At 43.3% G+C, this 15,978-nt stretch overlaps 2 protein-coding genes across 2 annotated transcripts; one reads left to right on the top strand and one right to left on the bottom strand.

The window, feature by feature from the left end:
• The first annotated feature begins 1,148 nt into the window (after positions 1–1,148).
• Positions 1,149–5,739, top strand: slc10a1 (solute carrier family 10 member 1). Its single transcript, XM_061092001.1, has 8 exons — positions 1,149–1,239; positions 2,409–2,596; positions 2,691–2,777; positions 3,364–3,476; positions 3,704–3,908; positions 4,180–4,352; positions 5,081–5,280; positions 5,657–5,739. The coding sequence occupies exons 1-8, from the start codon at positions 1,149–1,151 to the stop codon at positions 5,737–5,739; spliced, it is 1,140 nt and encodes a 379-aa protein (XP_060947984.1).
• A 120-nt stretch (positions 5,740–5,859) lies between these two features.
• srsf5b (serine and arginine rich splicing factor 5b) lies at positions 5,860–15,681 on the bottom strand. Its single transcript, XM_061091206.1, has 8 exons — positions 15,603–15,681; positions 15,160–15,304; positions 10,064–10,134; positions 9,780–9,944; positions 9,337–9,409; positions 7,986–8,059; positions 7,775–7,882; positions 5,860–7,300 (listed from the first exon to the last, which is right to left on the bottom strand). The coding sequence occupies exons 2-8, from the start codon at positions 15,283–15,285 to the stop codon at positions 6,964–6,966; spliced, it is 954 nt and encodes a 317-aa protein (XP_060947189.1). The 5' UTR covers positions 15,286–15,304; positions 15,603–15,681; the 3' UTR covers positions 5,860–6,963.
• Between the last annotated feature and the right edge of the window lie 297 nt (positions 15,682–15,978).

Below are 15,978 nucleotides of genomic sequence, written 5' to 3'. Positions count from 1 at the left end.
TGTGGTTTGAGTCGTGTTTGTGTGTCACAGGAGCTAAATAGGGCCACGGCTGAGACACGTGGATTTTAAGAATTCACCCAGGACACACACACTCACACACTCACACAGACACACACTCACAGAACACAGAAACTCACTCAGACACACACACATTGAAAAACACCCACTCACTCACACACACACACACACACACACACACAGACACACAAACATTTATTGGTTCCTTATTTCCTCTTTCTTTTTAAATGAGTGTTCGACGGTTTTATTTAATAATTGTGGACAATTATTAATTGTTGGGTCATTTCAGACAAAAACATGCTTGTTTCATTTGGTGTCTTCTTTTTTATTTTATTGTAGTTTTCTGAATATTGAAACATGAAAAATATTTCATCTGATTGTAAAGATAATCGTTAAGATAATCATTAGTTTCAGGCCGATGCATCTGACCTGTTGTTATGTTATTAAAAACAACCTCCACAATGTGTACGTGTAATAGACCAGACCACTTCATATCACACTGGTGTAAAAAAATTAAATTAATTAATAAAACTGTGTAGTGTAGCATGGGGGGGCTGGTCACAGGACAAAAAAATGCAAATAATCTCCTCTGGTGCTTCCTTTTTTTTCCTCATAAAATTGTGCCAGAGATAAGAAGCTTACACTGTGGATTATTTTGCTCTGCAGCAGCAGATCAGTCGATGTGTAAAAAGAAAAAGAAAAACAAGCTTGGAGCCGCCTCCTCCTTTTCCCCCGGCGGGTCAAGAGGCCACGGCAGCTGCAGGCGACACCCGGCCCCCCCCAGCACAGACAAAGCCTCAGACCTGCCCTGACCTTCATCCTTCCATCCCTGCCTCTCTACCTTTAAGCTGGATCTGGATCATCCCCCTATTCTGCCTTGGCCTCTTGTTTCCAGCCCCCTCTGCCCAGTCCACCCAGCATCCCTCCAGTTCATAGAGTGACACTGGTCGTCCTGCAGGGGCTCGGGGGTCAACCCAGAAATATGGTTACTGTATAACCTATGTAAAGGAAGGCGACACAATAAGGCTTTTTAATAATGCAGCCGCTGCAGTGAAGCCTCTCCGTCTTGGTGGATGACAGCCAGAGAGCATGAAGCATTATCTGTGCACTCATAAACCAAACCCACGAGGATGGGTAACGTTTCAGGGCTCACACAAACTGATGTTTCTCTCCCGCTGCAGAGAGAGAGCTCCCACACCGAGGAGCTGCTGGTCCAGAGGAGTGAGATGTGGTTGAATAAACACCGGCATGTGAAGCTGTAATTATGCTTCAAGAGGCTGAAGAGACCCCCCCCCACCCCCACCCCCCCCCCTGTCCTCACAGGCCCGGCCTGCTGGACCATTAAGATGCTCCTCCTTTTGTCCTGTCGCAGCGTATTGAACACGAGGCCCCAGTGCGCACTCACCAGTACAGATTTTTTTTTTGTTTGTGCTTGCCATTGTTGTCTTTGCATGATTTATGACGGGGAGGGGAGGGGCTGGGGGGGGGGGGGGGGGTACTGTCAGAGAAACCATCACATGACGTATAGTTTCCCTCTGTGACTCAGTTTGAAACATTTAAAACACAAAAATATGACCTGGATTTTGTTACAGTCACAATTTAAATAGCTGGTAATGAAATTATAATTTAATTTTTTTTAATAAATGAAGGGATTGCGTTTTTTTAAAGTGGGCATTATTCCCTCTTAGACTTGAACGTAGTTGCACTTCAATCAATCAATCAATCAAGTTTTATTTGTATAGCCCACATTCACAAATAACAATTCGTCTCATGGGGCTTTAACATTGTGTGACATCCTCTGTCCTTAACCCTCAACAAGAGTAAGGAAAAACTACTAAAAACCCTTTTCACAGGTAAAAATATGTAGAAACCTCAGAGAGAGCCACATGTGAGGGATCCCTCTCTCAGGACGGACAGAAGTGCAATAGATGTCAGGTGTAAGAAAACATCAGGTGAAATGCTTTAAATTAATCGGAAACGCTGCGAGCATTTTATTTTCCAAACTGTACATGTCACATCTCTTCTGTCTTTATTTATATAAGTCAGTGACACTTCTTTGTGAGAGGCTCGGAGAGCACGTGCAGCTGCAGCAGGGGTGAGAGGTGCAGCTGATACCTGTTGGCTGATTACTGCTCTGGATAGAGAGGCAGCAGTGGAGCGGCTTCTGAGCTGAGGAGACTCACTCTGGAAAGGTGGCGTCTGGAAACTGCTCTTCTGTTTCATACCAGTTTACGTTTGCTCCTGTGAGTCAAATAAAGCTGTTAAAACCTGAGTGGAAGATTATTCTTTACACATGTGATCGTTGTCACTCTCGTGTTCGGGGGAGTTGTTGAGTTGAGTTAGGAAAAAACTTCTGCTGGTCTCAATTCCTCTTGTTTGTGTTTTTGAAGGTGGCACCAACACGGAGGGCATCATGGACGACGCTGCTCCCTCGTGGCAAAACGACTCGTTTCTCCCGTTCGACACGACAGCTACTATGTCGCCACGGGTGGACAAAGCCCTCAAAATACTCAGCGCATCTATGTTATGCATAGTCATGGTTTCAGTGGGATGCACCATAGAGCTGTTCAAGATCAAGGTGACTCCAGAAGCTGTTCTACACGATGACATCCAGTGGACGCTCACAGTTCTGAGATCATTTAACCCTGAAACATCTTCCTCCTTCTTTCCAGATGCACATCATGAAGCCGAAGGGTTTGGTGATAGCTCTGCTCTGTCAGTATGGAGTCATGCCTTTCACCGCCTTTTGCCTCGCTAAGGTTGGTATCGCTGCTTAGTCTCGGCACTAAAAAGGATTCACTTCATATTTTACTACTTGGATAACATGAACTGGTCTTTAAAGGGAGAAACTCTCAACTTGCCTCAGTGCAACTACCCTCCTCCACAACTTCTGTATATTAAAGAAGACACATGATGCTTTTACAGTTTCTCTTTCCTCTTGTTTTGTATTAAAGGTTGATTAGTGGTAGTGTCAATGCTCTGTAAAGTTAAAATGCCCAAAGTCTGTGGTGAAGGGATCTCACTCAAGCGCCTAAGCTGCACCCCCCCATTATAAATGCTGGCTCTTGATTTTGAGAGTTTAATTTAATAACGACTGTAAAAAATCTGATGCAGATTTAAAAACAGTCTGAGGAATCAGGACTCGTTCAAAATCTATAATCGATGAAACATTTATAACAAATGTCAAAATCTTACAGTCGTTAGATCATGTTTGTGGGAGAAGACTTGTCAATAGTGATATTTTGTGTTATTTATGTTGGATTCATCATTCATCTGCCATATATTTATGACTGTTATCACTATTATATCATAATTAGATTATCAATGATGTGACTCTCGATACAGGCGTTCCAGCTGACGGACATGAGGGCCTTGGTGATTCTGATCTGTGGCTGCGCTCCTGGAGGAAACCTCTCCAACGTCCTCACTCTGGCTCTGAAGGGTGACATCAACCTCAGGTACACCCACGCATTCTTTCATTCATCCACTAGGGGGCAAAATGGTGCAGAACAACCAACAAATTGGCAAAGGTTCCCATAGTAAGACCTCAGAATAAGGGTGAATCTGTGAACCACAAATATTTCCAGCACATTTCTTGATTTTTTTGGTGAGCTCCTGCCACCACAATCAAAGTCTGATTTAAGTTCCTCACCAGTAAATCCTCTGCTCCCTGTCTCCGCCTCAGTATCGTGATGACTACCTGCTCCATGTTCCTGGCTCTGGGGATGATGCCCCTGCTGCTGTTGATCTACTGTCAGGGTTTCCCTCACCTGCAGGAAGCTCTGCCCTACATCGGCATCATCATAGCTCTCTGCCTGCTCGTCATAGCCAGCGGAGTCGGCATCCTCATCAACTTCTACAGGCCAAAGTATGCCAAAATTGTCAAAAAGGTCAGTGGGAAAACACAGACTGCCTGCACCCGTGACATCATCGGCACAAGATGGCGGCGTTCGTACACAGAATATTGAAGAAGATGCGTCTCCCATCTTTTTATAAAGTCTACGGTGCAATAGCTAAAACGATAAATAGATGTTTTTTTAGTGTATTCGTGGGACGTATTGACAATAAGAAAACACTGAACCTCACTTATCCTTAAGTAATACTATGGAAACAAAGCAACAACTCTCCTGTCTGATTGGCTTCTTGTCCTGTTGTTCTCAGGTTGGCTTCAGTTTAGCGGCGGCCTGTTTGTTGGCGTGCATTGTCATCTGTGCCATGGAGTTCTCCTTCTGGAAAATAGTGACTCCTCCTCTGTTGGTCTCCGCCGCTCTGATGCCTCTCATTGGCTACACCGTCGGCTACCTCATCTCATCGCTGTGCCGGCTCAGCCAACCGTGAGTTGGGGGTAATATCCGGGCACCACCTTGGAACTGGGCTAATGGCACTGTCAGTTTTATATTTAGGATTTTTCTAGATCAAGTGTAAGCCATTAATGAGTGTCTGTGTGTGACATCACCCCAAAAGTGAAGCCAGGTCATCTTGAGCGCCCCCTTGTGGCTGACCCCAACTCTCCCATGGTTTCTGTAATTTTGGGAAGTTATCACCCTTTTTTCAGTAAATTTGGTTGTTATTTGATGCTTTAAAAACGGTGAAATGCTTTAAGCTATCGGTGACGTCATAATTGACAACACTGTGATTTGTCCAGCTTGTGTTGTCACTACTGAAGATGGCGACACTCGTAAATATTTAATATATCTATTGTAAATATTTAATCTTCATTTAATGCACAACAGGAGGAAGTGGAAATGTGTCTGTGATCTTTATAAATATCACAGACACAAATAAAACTGATATGAATATTTATTAATCTTCTAGCAACTATTAATCTTTATTAATGTCATACTAATATTTATAACTAACTTATAAGAAACTTAGAAACACGGTTGAATATGTATAATTTATCTATTAATAAATCCATAACTATAGTTTAGGAGGCCTGGTCTGAGAGCAGCGCCATGACACCCAAATCAGGCTCTGAAGTTCAGAGCGACAGGTCGTGTGTATGTTGGGAGCGAGTGTTTTATCTATTTGGATCCATGATTTATGAATAAATCTGCCTCAGGGAGCGGAGGACCGTCGCTATGGAAACAGGCTGTCAGAACTCCCAACTTTGCACCGCCCTCCTAAAAAACGCCTTTCCTCCCGCGGCGATGGGACCCCTGTTCATGTTCCCCTTGGTCTTCGCCTTCTTCCAAATCACAGAGGGGTTTGTGATCGCCGGGCTGTTCAGGTTACTTCGGAGGTTCACGCAAAAAAAGAAAGGTAGGGCTGATGCTGCGGTTTTTAAAAATTTACTGTGTTATGCGTTGATAAAACAAGTTGTCTATTCATCATTCTTTATTTAACAAATGATTGATCCTTCTATGTTTATCTGTAATCACTTGATCTTGGGCAACACATGGAACCTTATTACCTTCATGTCCACGAGTACTGGTGAATTAAAGATCAGTAGACAAGACTCAGAAGTTATTAAGAACCAGCGTTTAATCCAAATAATCATCCAGAATTTGGTTTGTTGCATCATGGGATGAGTGAGTGGGACTAGGATAGATTTATCAAACTATTTATTCAGCCATTGATTCTTTACTTGGAACGATCCTGTCATTCGCACTAACTCTGCTCCTTCAACCTTCTTCAGTCTCAGCTGCGGAGACGTACGAGCCAGCAGCCACTGACGACGTAACCACGACAGGCTCAGTTCAAATGCCTCCTGATCTGTGAACACCAGCTGAGAAAAAGCCAGATGAAGACTCAATAAAACAGTTTACTCCGGCCATTTTGTCTGATCTGCTGTTTGACCACCTGTGAATCTATTTGCGTTGATGAAGAGAAAACTCCCGATTAGGTTAAAATGTTTTTTATTGAGTCCACTGTCTTCCTACAGCGTACAAACGTCCATCATAATTGATTTCACTGAAAATACAATCCAAGGGTAAAAAATGTTGTATTTTCCACAATGTTCATTTGAACCACAGTAACTTTAACCCGTCACATTACCAACAAGGTTTCTTGGAATTACATTTATACAATTATGTAAAAACAAAAGTCTCCAATGCTGTACACAAAACCCTTAACAAAAACAAGATAAAATAACATTCAGTAAAATGCTATAATTAACTGCTTTATGCATCAACTCTATTTTTAAGTGTTGAAATCAGAGAGATGAACATCTCCCTACAAAATAAAAGCCTCAGTCACTGCAAGAAGCTGCAAGATCCTTGAACTGATGTTATTTACTGTACAGCTCTTTAACCTGCGGGGAAATGTGCTCAATTGTACAAATGTTCTAGATACTGAAGCTGCAAAGGTTGGTTATAATGATGAAGGACGAATAAAGTATTAATATCATGGGATTCTGAATTTTGAGCAAACAAGAGCACATGCAAGCCTCCAAGGTTCTACACATCACGGCAGCAGTGGGTACAGTACGTGAGAAAAACGGGGAAAGACACAAAGGCTTCGAAAATGAGCGAGACGGAGAAAAATATGTTAAGATTAAAAAAAGTATCCAAACTACGAGCAAAAGTATCACGAGAAGTAAAGAAAGTGGTTGCACAACCTATCAAAAGCGTCCCGCTGCTGCTGAAACACACAGATTCGTGTAGAAAGAACGTAGACGATGGGAGGGTTAAGTGAGAATTAATGACGACGCAGCAGCCTTATTGAATGAATGAATTCGGGGGGGGGGACTGACTGGGTGTAAACATGCATATGAGTCAATACTTCAGGCGAAATGTGAATCTGCTGACTTAAACCTAAATGCCCAATAATGACAATGAAATATCTGATTTTAACTGACAACCTGTGTGTTTAATGTGAAAAACTTGAAATCCAGTCGAGAAGAAGAAAAAAATACGTTACGCGTGTGGCAACTCCTCCGAGCTGAATCTACGACCGAAACAACTTGCTCCTGGAGTTGATTCCCACTAAACGTAAACCCGGCCCTTAGCGCTGGCTGTCGACTGAGCGGGAGCGGGAACGAGAGCGAGAGCGGGAGCGGGACCGAGAGCGTGAACGGGACATGGAGGCTCTCTGGGCGGGCCGGGGGGAGTGTGGGGAGGCGGACTTGCTCGTCTTGGAGAGGCGCTTGGGGGGCTCCTTGGATTTGGGCGTGAGGCTGCGTTTGGGGCTGCCGCCAGGAGAGCCGCTGCGACTGCGGGAGCGGGAGCGGTTGTGGGCCTTGGCGGGGGAGCGGGAGCGTCGGGGGGAACGGGAGGGAGAGCGACCGCGGGAACGAGACCGGGAGCGAGAGGTGCTGTCAGACCGGGAACGACTTCTGGACCTGAGGGAAAAGAGGGAAACACTCCTATCAGACACAAATACATACCTTGATTTATATTATATAAAGCATTTCCTGCTAATTTGTCTCTTAGACAAGTCAGTCAAGCTCTACTCTTGAGCTGGAATAACAACATTTTTCCTAAATAAACAATGTCTCATCTCTCTCTAATAAAGGGCATTTTCTCAAAAGTCAAAGTTGACAATATGACTGGACACGTAATTCAGATAACCACATTTGGTGTCTGTATTAATCAGATTACTTCCTGTGTGTTATCTGACTGTAAAGGGACTAAACAACTGTTACAGTCTTTAAGAATCTGTACAATTTAACACTTGTATAATAATAACTGTTCTCTCTAGTGGAATCCACCATGGTCTCATTATGGGTAAACAGAATCCCTCAGCCACGATCATCTGACTCCTCGAGTACATATCGATTATTTGTAGTGAATGGAGGCTGCAGCAGACGACTCACCTCTTCTTGGCTGCCTCTATGAGCTTGATTTTTCTGCCATTGATTTCCTTTCCAGACAGTTTGTCAAGGGCATTTTTCAGGTCGCTGTAAGAGGCAAACTCAACAACCCTGCGAAACCAAGAGGAAGCAGTATTATTATTATTATTAGGAATCTTAGTTACATTTCCAGTCAAGAACTGGATATTGAACCGACAGAGACGTTAAGTCTTACCCTTCGTTGAGTTTGGGCCGATGTGCGTCTGCGAATGTCACTTCTCCAGCTTGTCTCATGAAATCTTTCAGGTCCTACACACATAAAGACCAGTCAGTGTACGGAGAGGCTCGGGACACCAGCACAGGCTGAGACAATATACAGGTCTGATTTACCCAAAAAGAGAGATGGTAAGAATCTCTTGACAGAACTACACAGGCTACTGCAGATAAAGAGGGTGAGTCCAAGAACCTCAGAGTCAGAGTTCCATCAGCTAGTTCTAAACAAACAAATCTTATGAAAAATAAAAAAAACAATCTGTAAAAGTCTGGGTGCCAATTTAGATACATTTTGATAAGTACTGAGAAGAGTTTTAGCAACAGCTCTGAGATTATTGGACCCACTGCTCAACTACAGAGAGATGAACACCATCTGCATAGACTGATCTGCAGTGGTGCCACTTGGGCAGCATTTGGCACAAAGAGCCCCATGTTCAGGTACAGGGCTCCGCGCCGGGACCGCCCCTATCTCGGCACCCCGCCTCAGTAAAGAGAGTGAACAGGGTGGAAGAGAGGAAACTACTACCTGAGAGCGAAACCCTTTGGAGTGGGCCGCAGGCTCTCCGAGCCCACCATAACATCGGGATAACAGCAGATTATATCCACGGGCACCTGGGCGGAATTCACACTCTCTCTCTCGCGATGTGCGGGAACACCACAGGGGGGGAGGGGGGAATCGATCGATCGAAGCCCCTCAAATTAACGAACCATCGATCAATACGCCACCATCGACTCTCGCTCTTTCCTCTCCTTTCTCTCTGCTCTCTCTGTTTCCTCTCTCTCGCTCTCAACCACAAGCAGGCGTTGCGAGTGAGTGAAGGGGCCGGCAGCGCCTCTAGTGTAGAGCGATCGCTCACAAGACCAGCAGGCATCAACTAGGCGTTTGGACAGACTGGCTGACACCACAGGCTCAACCCAGATAGAAGGACCCAGAAGGGGTTAACTCCACCATAACGAGTTGTTCCACATGACACAACAGTCAGGCTGGCAAATAAAGGGGTGAAGAATTGGTTAAAATTTGAAAACAAGAACAGATTCAAGTCTTTTGATGTTGTTATGCTTTTTGAAATAGTACTTAGCTGCTTTAAATGCAGATTAAATTTGAAATAACAATTTGGGCTCAAAGATTACTGATACAAAATACTAGCAAGATAACTTGAATTCATTTCAGAAATAGTCTATGTTGTCTTTAGCATCACTTTTACAATAGTATGTGTATTTTGATGGAGGCAAACTGTGGGAAGTGACAACATTTGTGGTGCTGCTGCTTTAAGAGGCTTTGTGTGTTCAAAAGATCATGTGATGAAACGAACCTGCCAGCTGACGCGAGAGGACAAATTCTCCACAATCAGGCGGTTTTCCGTCCTCATCGGAGGAGGGTTTCGACTGAAGCAGAGAAAAACCACAGTTAATTTATGCATAAAAAAATGTGGGTCAGAGAGAAACAGCGGTGAACCCAAAAGCTCTCTAGATGATTTTCAATAGCAATGCTAATTAAGATCAAGGAATATGAAAATGCTCAACACCTGTTCTGCATTTTAAGTAAGATGTTGAACATGTCCACCTTGTAGGTCATTTATTAAAGTGTAATTAAACTGGTACGCATCATTAAAAAAGGAAACAAAGACCTCCAGCAGCTGTTGTAAAACATGGACTGTGATAATCTGTCTATTGACTTTTCTCCTGTACACAGCTTCTATTTTACATCTGTTCAAACATCACTTGTGTAACTGCAAAGTAAGAGCAGCAGCCTCACCTCCGACTGTTCTGGGAACCGCGACCATAGCGATCAGAGGAGAAGCGCCCACCGCCCCCACCACCTCCACCGTCTCTACCTCCACCATCTCTACCACCGCCGCTGCTGCTGCCGCCTCTGCCACGGCCGCCGCGCAGGCGAACACGGGCGTGCTCAATGGTCACCCTGAAATACAAGAGGAAGAAAAAACACTTAATATGGAACAGGACAGGAAGTTAAGCAGGAAAGGTAAATGACATGTATTGATTGACATGAATTTACATTATATTTATAGAAACTCCTACCTCTCACTGCACAGCTCTTTGCCATCGAGCTCATACACGGCATCTTCAGCATCTCTGGGATCGTCAAACTCCTGCAGCAAACACAAAAAAAACGTGAGCCTCAAATACTCCACAAAACGTCTGTGTCCTGATCCCACAATGTTCCTCGGGTTGTTTCACCACCAATCCTCAGGGTTGACTATGTACATTTCCTCTGTGTTGACGCCGCAGCAGAATACAATTGAAGTCCAGGGTTTCCCCCAGTGCTTTATAGGCCTGGCGGGCCGCCAAACAACCCCATCCTATTGGTCCAAACAGTCACATGTCCCACCCCGACCCCTTCACTGACCCTCAGACATCAGAACGCTCCTTCAACACAGTGTTTTACTGAACATACGTCAAAACCAAACATAAACATTAACCCAGTACGTTACACCATTCAGCTGCAGCTATATGGTTTTATTTATTTAAAAATAGGGTGCTTCTTATTTCATACTTTTTCCACAAATATGGGGAGGACTCAAATAGCCCTACAAAGTTCTGTGTTTAATTTATTTCAAAGTAGGCCGACACTTGTGTATTATGTTTGTTTGTTATTTTGTTGCTTGTCTGTTTGAGTAGCTGGCTGAAAGCAAAGAAGCAGTAGGCTTACCTTCTATTGGTAACCTAACTGACTGCTATGTTCACAGCAAACTGGATTTTTTTTTAATATTAAGCCATGGTTTACCTGCACTATAGGCTGAGTCCTTGTTTACCTGAAATTTGCACTTTATAATTGTAATTTGTACCGCCCTGTTTGGCAATGTTGTTTTTCAATAAAATAAAACATTTGCATTAAGCACGCCAATCCACTTTTCCATGTTGATAAGAGCATTAAAACGAAAAAAAAAATGGAAAAAAAAAAAATGAAGGGACATTTAGAATAGATAAAAATTTGATTCGTGATTAAATATTTTAATCATTTGACAGCACTAGTTAATAAGTATTGTTAATAAATGTCTTACAATAACACATAATTGTCATAATTTCAAAATTCCTTTCAACTTTTAACATGTTTTTTTTTACAAAAACACAGTAGGCCGTCCGTCGGTCGGCTTCTCTAGCAGCCCTACCACCAGGCTTAGCCAGTTTTCTCAGGGAAATCAGATGTGATAAAACAGAAATAAAAACGCAACATGCCTCCACGCGGCTCCTGTGGTGTCATCTATGTGTCTGCAAGCCCCTGACATTCACCTTTGACTCTCAACCGGGTCATTTACACCATGTTTTAAGCAGAAATGTTCTCTTATCTTCCTACGAGGTGCATTCATGGACCCTCAGACACACCATCATCATCAGGGCTAAGTTAGGGCCCATTTCCTGTGGACTTTTAGGCTTAAAGCACGGTGCAAATTACACTGTTTCAAGTCGAGTGTCGGGCCTACAGACACTTGGACAACACCACAGGACTGGAGTGGAGACTTTTCTGAATTACTCACCATTAACTTCAGTTGTATTGGATTGCAGCTGCAACAAAGTGTATCCCTGAATCACCACAACTTTAATTTTCCAGTGAACTTTCCCTTTAATTTATTGCTGCAACTCAACAATAATTATCTTGGTGCAGATTATTATTATTTTTTTGACTGATTTGTCCTGGTCAAAGTGTTTATTTAATTTTTTCTTTATAAGCAGAGAAGGACAAAGACTTGAGCCTGATAAATAATGTCCAACACCTCCTTTCATGTGACGCAGCAGTATATATATATATATATATATATTGTTTTTTGGGTGTATCCTGGGTGTGTGTCGCCGTTTGAGGCACAGAGATTTTACAAAATTGTGTTACGATAGTAAAACTCAATCTTGAACTGGTCCACGGACACAACCCATGCCAGACCAGTCTCTTATCTACCTACGAGGTGCATTCATGGACCCTCAGACACACCATCATCATCAGGGCTAAGTTAGGGGCCATTTCCTGTGGACTTTGAGGCTTAAAGCACGGTGCAAATTACCCTGTTTTAGGTTGAGTGTCTGGCCTACAGACACTTGGACGACACCACATATGGAGGCATGTTGTGTGCTTTTCTGTCACCATTAACTTCAGTTGTATTGGATTGCAGCTGCAACAACGTTTACCCCTGAACCCCCAGAACTTTCATTTTCAGGTGAACTTTCCCTTTAACTTATTGCTGCATCTCAACAATAATTATCTTGGTGCAGATTATTATTTTTTTGACTAATTTATCCTGGTTAAAGTGTTTATTTAATTTCTTCTTTATAAGCAGAGAAGGACAAAGACTTGAGCCTGATAAATAATGTCCAACACCTCCTTTCACGTGACGCAGCAGTATATATATATTGTTTTTTTTGGGTATATCCTGGGTGTGTGTCGCCGTTTGAGGCCCAGAGATTTTACAAAATTGTGTTACGATAGTAAAACTCAATCTTAAACTGGTCCAAGGACACAACCCAGGCCAGAGCAGTCTCTTATCTACCTACGAGGTGCATTCATGGACCCTCAGACACACCATCATCATCAGGGCTAAGTTAGGGCCCACTTCCTGTGGACTTTTAGGCTTAAAGCACGGTGCAAATTACCCTGTTACAAGTCGAGTGTCGGGCCTACAGACACTTGGACGACACCACAGGAGCCGTATGGAGGCATGTTGTGTGCTTTTCTGTCACCATTAACTTCAGTTGTATTGAATTGCAGCTGCAACACAGTTTATCCCTGAACCCCCAGAACTTTCATTTTCCAGTGAACTTTCCCTTTAATTTATTGCTGCAACTCAACAATAATTATCTTGGTGCAGATTATTATTATTTTTTTGACTGATTTGTCCTGGTCAAAGTGTTTATTTAATTTTTTCTTTATAAGCAGAGAAGGACAAAGACTTGAGCCTGATAAATAATGTCCAACACCTCCTTTCATGTGACGCAGCAGTATATATATATATATATATATTGTTTTTTGGGTGTATCCTGGGTGTGTGTCGCCGTTTGAGGCACAGAGATTTTACAAAATTGTGTTACGATAGTAAAACTCAATCTTGAACTGGTCCACGGACACAACCCATGCCAGACCAGTCTCTTATCTACCTACGAGGTGCATTCATGGACCCTCAGACACACCATCATCATCAGGGCTAAGTTAGGGGCCATTTCCTGTGGACTTTGAGGCTTAAAGCACGGTGCAAATTACCCTGTTTTAGGTTGAGTGTCTGGCCTACAGACACTTGGACGACACCACATATGGAGGCATGTTGTGTGCTTTTCTGTCACCATTAACTTCAGTTGTATTGGATTGCAGCTGCAACAACGTTTACCCCTGAACCCCCAGAACTTTCATTTTCAGGTGAACTTTCCCTTTAACTTATTGCTGCATCTCAACAATAATTATCTTGGTGCAGATTATTATTTTTTTGACTAATTTATCCTGGTTAAAGTGTTTATTTAATTTCTTCTTTATAAGCAGAGAAGGACAAAGACTTGAGCCTGATAAATAATGTCCAACACCTCCTTTCACGTGACGCAGCAGTATATATATATACAGTTTTTTTGGGTATATCCTGGGTGTGGGTCGCCATTTGAGGCCCAGAGATTTTACAAAATTGTGTTACGATAGTAAAACTCAATCTTGAACTGGTCCACGGACACAAAACCCAGGCCAGTGGATCCCAGTGGGTGTGAGGCCGGTATTGCTGTGGAACAAAAGGCTGCCTGGGGAAACGTCACAATACCACGATATCTACGTGGATCCAGCCGCTGTAAAAAGCTGCTAAATGGACGCTGATATTCATGGATCCTCAGACACACCATCATCATCAGGGCTAAGTTAGGGGCCACTTCCTGTGGACTTTTAGGCTTAAAGCACGGTGCAAATTACCCTGTCCCGAGTCGAATGTCGGGCCTACAGACACTTGGACGACACCACAGGAGCCGTATGGAAGCATGTTGTGTGCTTTTCTGAATTACTCACCATTAACTTAAGTTGTATTTGATTGCAGCTGCAACAACGTTTACCCCTGAACCCCCAGAACTTTCATTTTCAGGTGAACTTTCCCTTTAACTTATTGCTGCAACTCAATAATTATCTTGGTGCAGATTATTATTATTTTTTTGACTGATTTATCCTGGTTAAAGTGTTTATTTAATTTCTTCTTTATAAGCAGAGAAGGACAAAGACTTGAGCCTGATAAATAATGTCCAACACCTCCTTTCACGTGACGCAGCAGTATATATATATTGTTTTTTTTGGGTATATCCTGGGTGTGTGTCGCCGTTTGAGGCCCAGAGATTTTACAAAATTGTGTTACGATAGTAAAACTCAATCTTAAACTGGTCCAAGGACACAACCCAGGCCAGACCAGTCTCTTATCTACCTACGAGGTGCATTCATGGACCCTCAGACACACCATCATCATCAGGGCTAAGTTAGGGCCCACTTCCTGTGGACTTTTAGGCTTAAAGCACGGTGCAAATTACCCTGTTACAAGTCGAGTGTCGGGCCTACAGACACTTGGACGACACCACAGGAGCCGTATGGAGGCATGTTGTGTGCTTTTCTGTCACCATTAACTTCAGTTGTATTGAATTGCAGCTGCAACAAATTTTATCCCTGAACCCCCAGAACTTTCATTTTCCAGTGAACTTTCCCTTTAATTTATTGCTGCAACTCAACAATAATTATCTTGGTGCAGATTATTATTATTTTTTTGACTGATTTATCCTGGTTAAAGTGTTTATTTAATTTCTTCTTTATAAGCAGAGAAGGACAAAGACTTGAGCCTGATAAATAATGACCAACACCTCCTTTCATGTGACGCAGCAGTATATATATATTGTTTTTTTGGTTATATGGTTTTTCTGGGTGTGTGACGTCATTTGAGGCCCAGAGATTTTACAAAATTGTGTGTTACGATGGTAAAACTCAATTTTGAACTGGTCCACGGACACACAACCCAGGCCAGTGGATCCCAGAGGCCGGTGATGCTGTGGAACAAAAGGCTGCCTGGGGAAAAACGTCACAATACCACAAGATCTACGTGGATCCAGCCGCTGTAAAAAGCTGCTAAACGGACGCTGATGATGTTTTTAAATGTTAAGTGTGTGGAGACCCCCGCAGGACTCACCACGAATCCGAAGCCCCTCTTCAGGTCGATGTCTCGGATGCGGCCGTACCCCTTGAAGAACCTCTCCACGTCCTTCTCCCGGGCCGTGGGGGCGAGGCGGCCGATGAAGATACGACATCCGCTCATGTTGCTGCTGGAAATGTTTCTACACACCGGGACACAGACCAGTTAGTCTCCAGTGGGGGGGTTTAAAAACCAGTACGATGATGATGGTGGTAAATAAACACAGGAGTGGGAGGGGGGGGGAATGTGAATGCAGGTTAGCAGGCCTGTGACGTTGAGCTAACAAGCTAGCTAGTAGCTGTGGCTAGCAAAGGCCTGACCAGCACGTCCTGCGGCTAATTCAAGCTAACAAGGCGTAAACACGACGGCTAATGCTTAGTTTTAATCAAACAATAAATGTACGATAACACGATGAAGTGTTTCCAGGAGGCTGCACGTACCTGTACGGGATGTTTCAGTGTTTAGCAGCTGCCCAGAGTCACTGTGTTTCCACAATCAAACAAAATGGAGGCGAGCAGGCAGCAAGGGGGCGGGGGAAACGGGTCACGTGATGGAGGTCGTCACTGCAGAAGACGGAAATACCCGAGAGGCCGTGACGTCAGTGAGACGAATACATACTGCAGTTCCCCCGGTCCGACCACGAGGTGTCCCTCAAACACAAAGATACCAAAGATACTTCTACTACAACTAATACTACTACTGCAATACTACGAATTATACTCCTAAAATACTACTACTAGAACTACTTATCAATTATAATTTGTAATTTGTAGAAAAGCTACATAGAAGCATAAGTAATATAACCGGAACAAATAA

Source organism: Limanda limanda, chromosome 18 (assembly GCF_963576545.1).
Source record: "Limanda limanda chromosome 18, fLimLim1.1, whole genome shotgun sequence".
NCBI lineage: Eukaryota > Metazoa > Chordata > Actinopteri > Pleuronectiformes > Pleuronectidae > Limanda > Limanda limanda.
The sequence above is the reverse complement of the archived record's forward strand: the minus strand, read 5'-3'. Positions and strand labels throughout refer to the sequence as shown.

Bases quoted from the DNA above. Each gene is read 5' to 3' on its own strand.
- srsf5b (XM_061091206.1), bottom strand. From the start codon at position 15,285: ATGAGCGGATGTCGTATCTTCATCGGCCGCCTCGCCCCCACGGCCCGG. The intron at 10,135-15,159 runs GTGAGTCCTGCG...TGTTTGCTGCAG, and splicing joins AGAGGGGCTTCGGATTCGTG to GAGTTTGACGATCCCAGAGA. The intron at 7,883-7,985 runs GTAAGACTTAAC...TTGGTTTCGCAG, and splicing joins CGGCCCAAACTCAACGAAGG to GGTTGTTGAGTTTGCCTCTT.
- slc10a1 (XM_061092001.1), top strand. From the start codon at position 1,149: ATGGGTAACGTTTCAGGGCTCACACAAACTGATGTTTCTCTCCCGCTG. The intron at 2,597-2,690 runs GTGACTCCAGAA...CCTTCTTTCCAG, and splicing joins TAGAGCTGTTCAAGATCAAG to ATGCACATCATGAAGCCGAA. The intron at 3,477-3,703 runs GTACACCCACGC...TCTCCGCCTCAG, and splicing joins AAGGGTGACATCAACCTCAG to TATCGTGATGACTACCTGCT.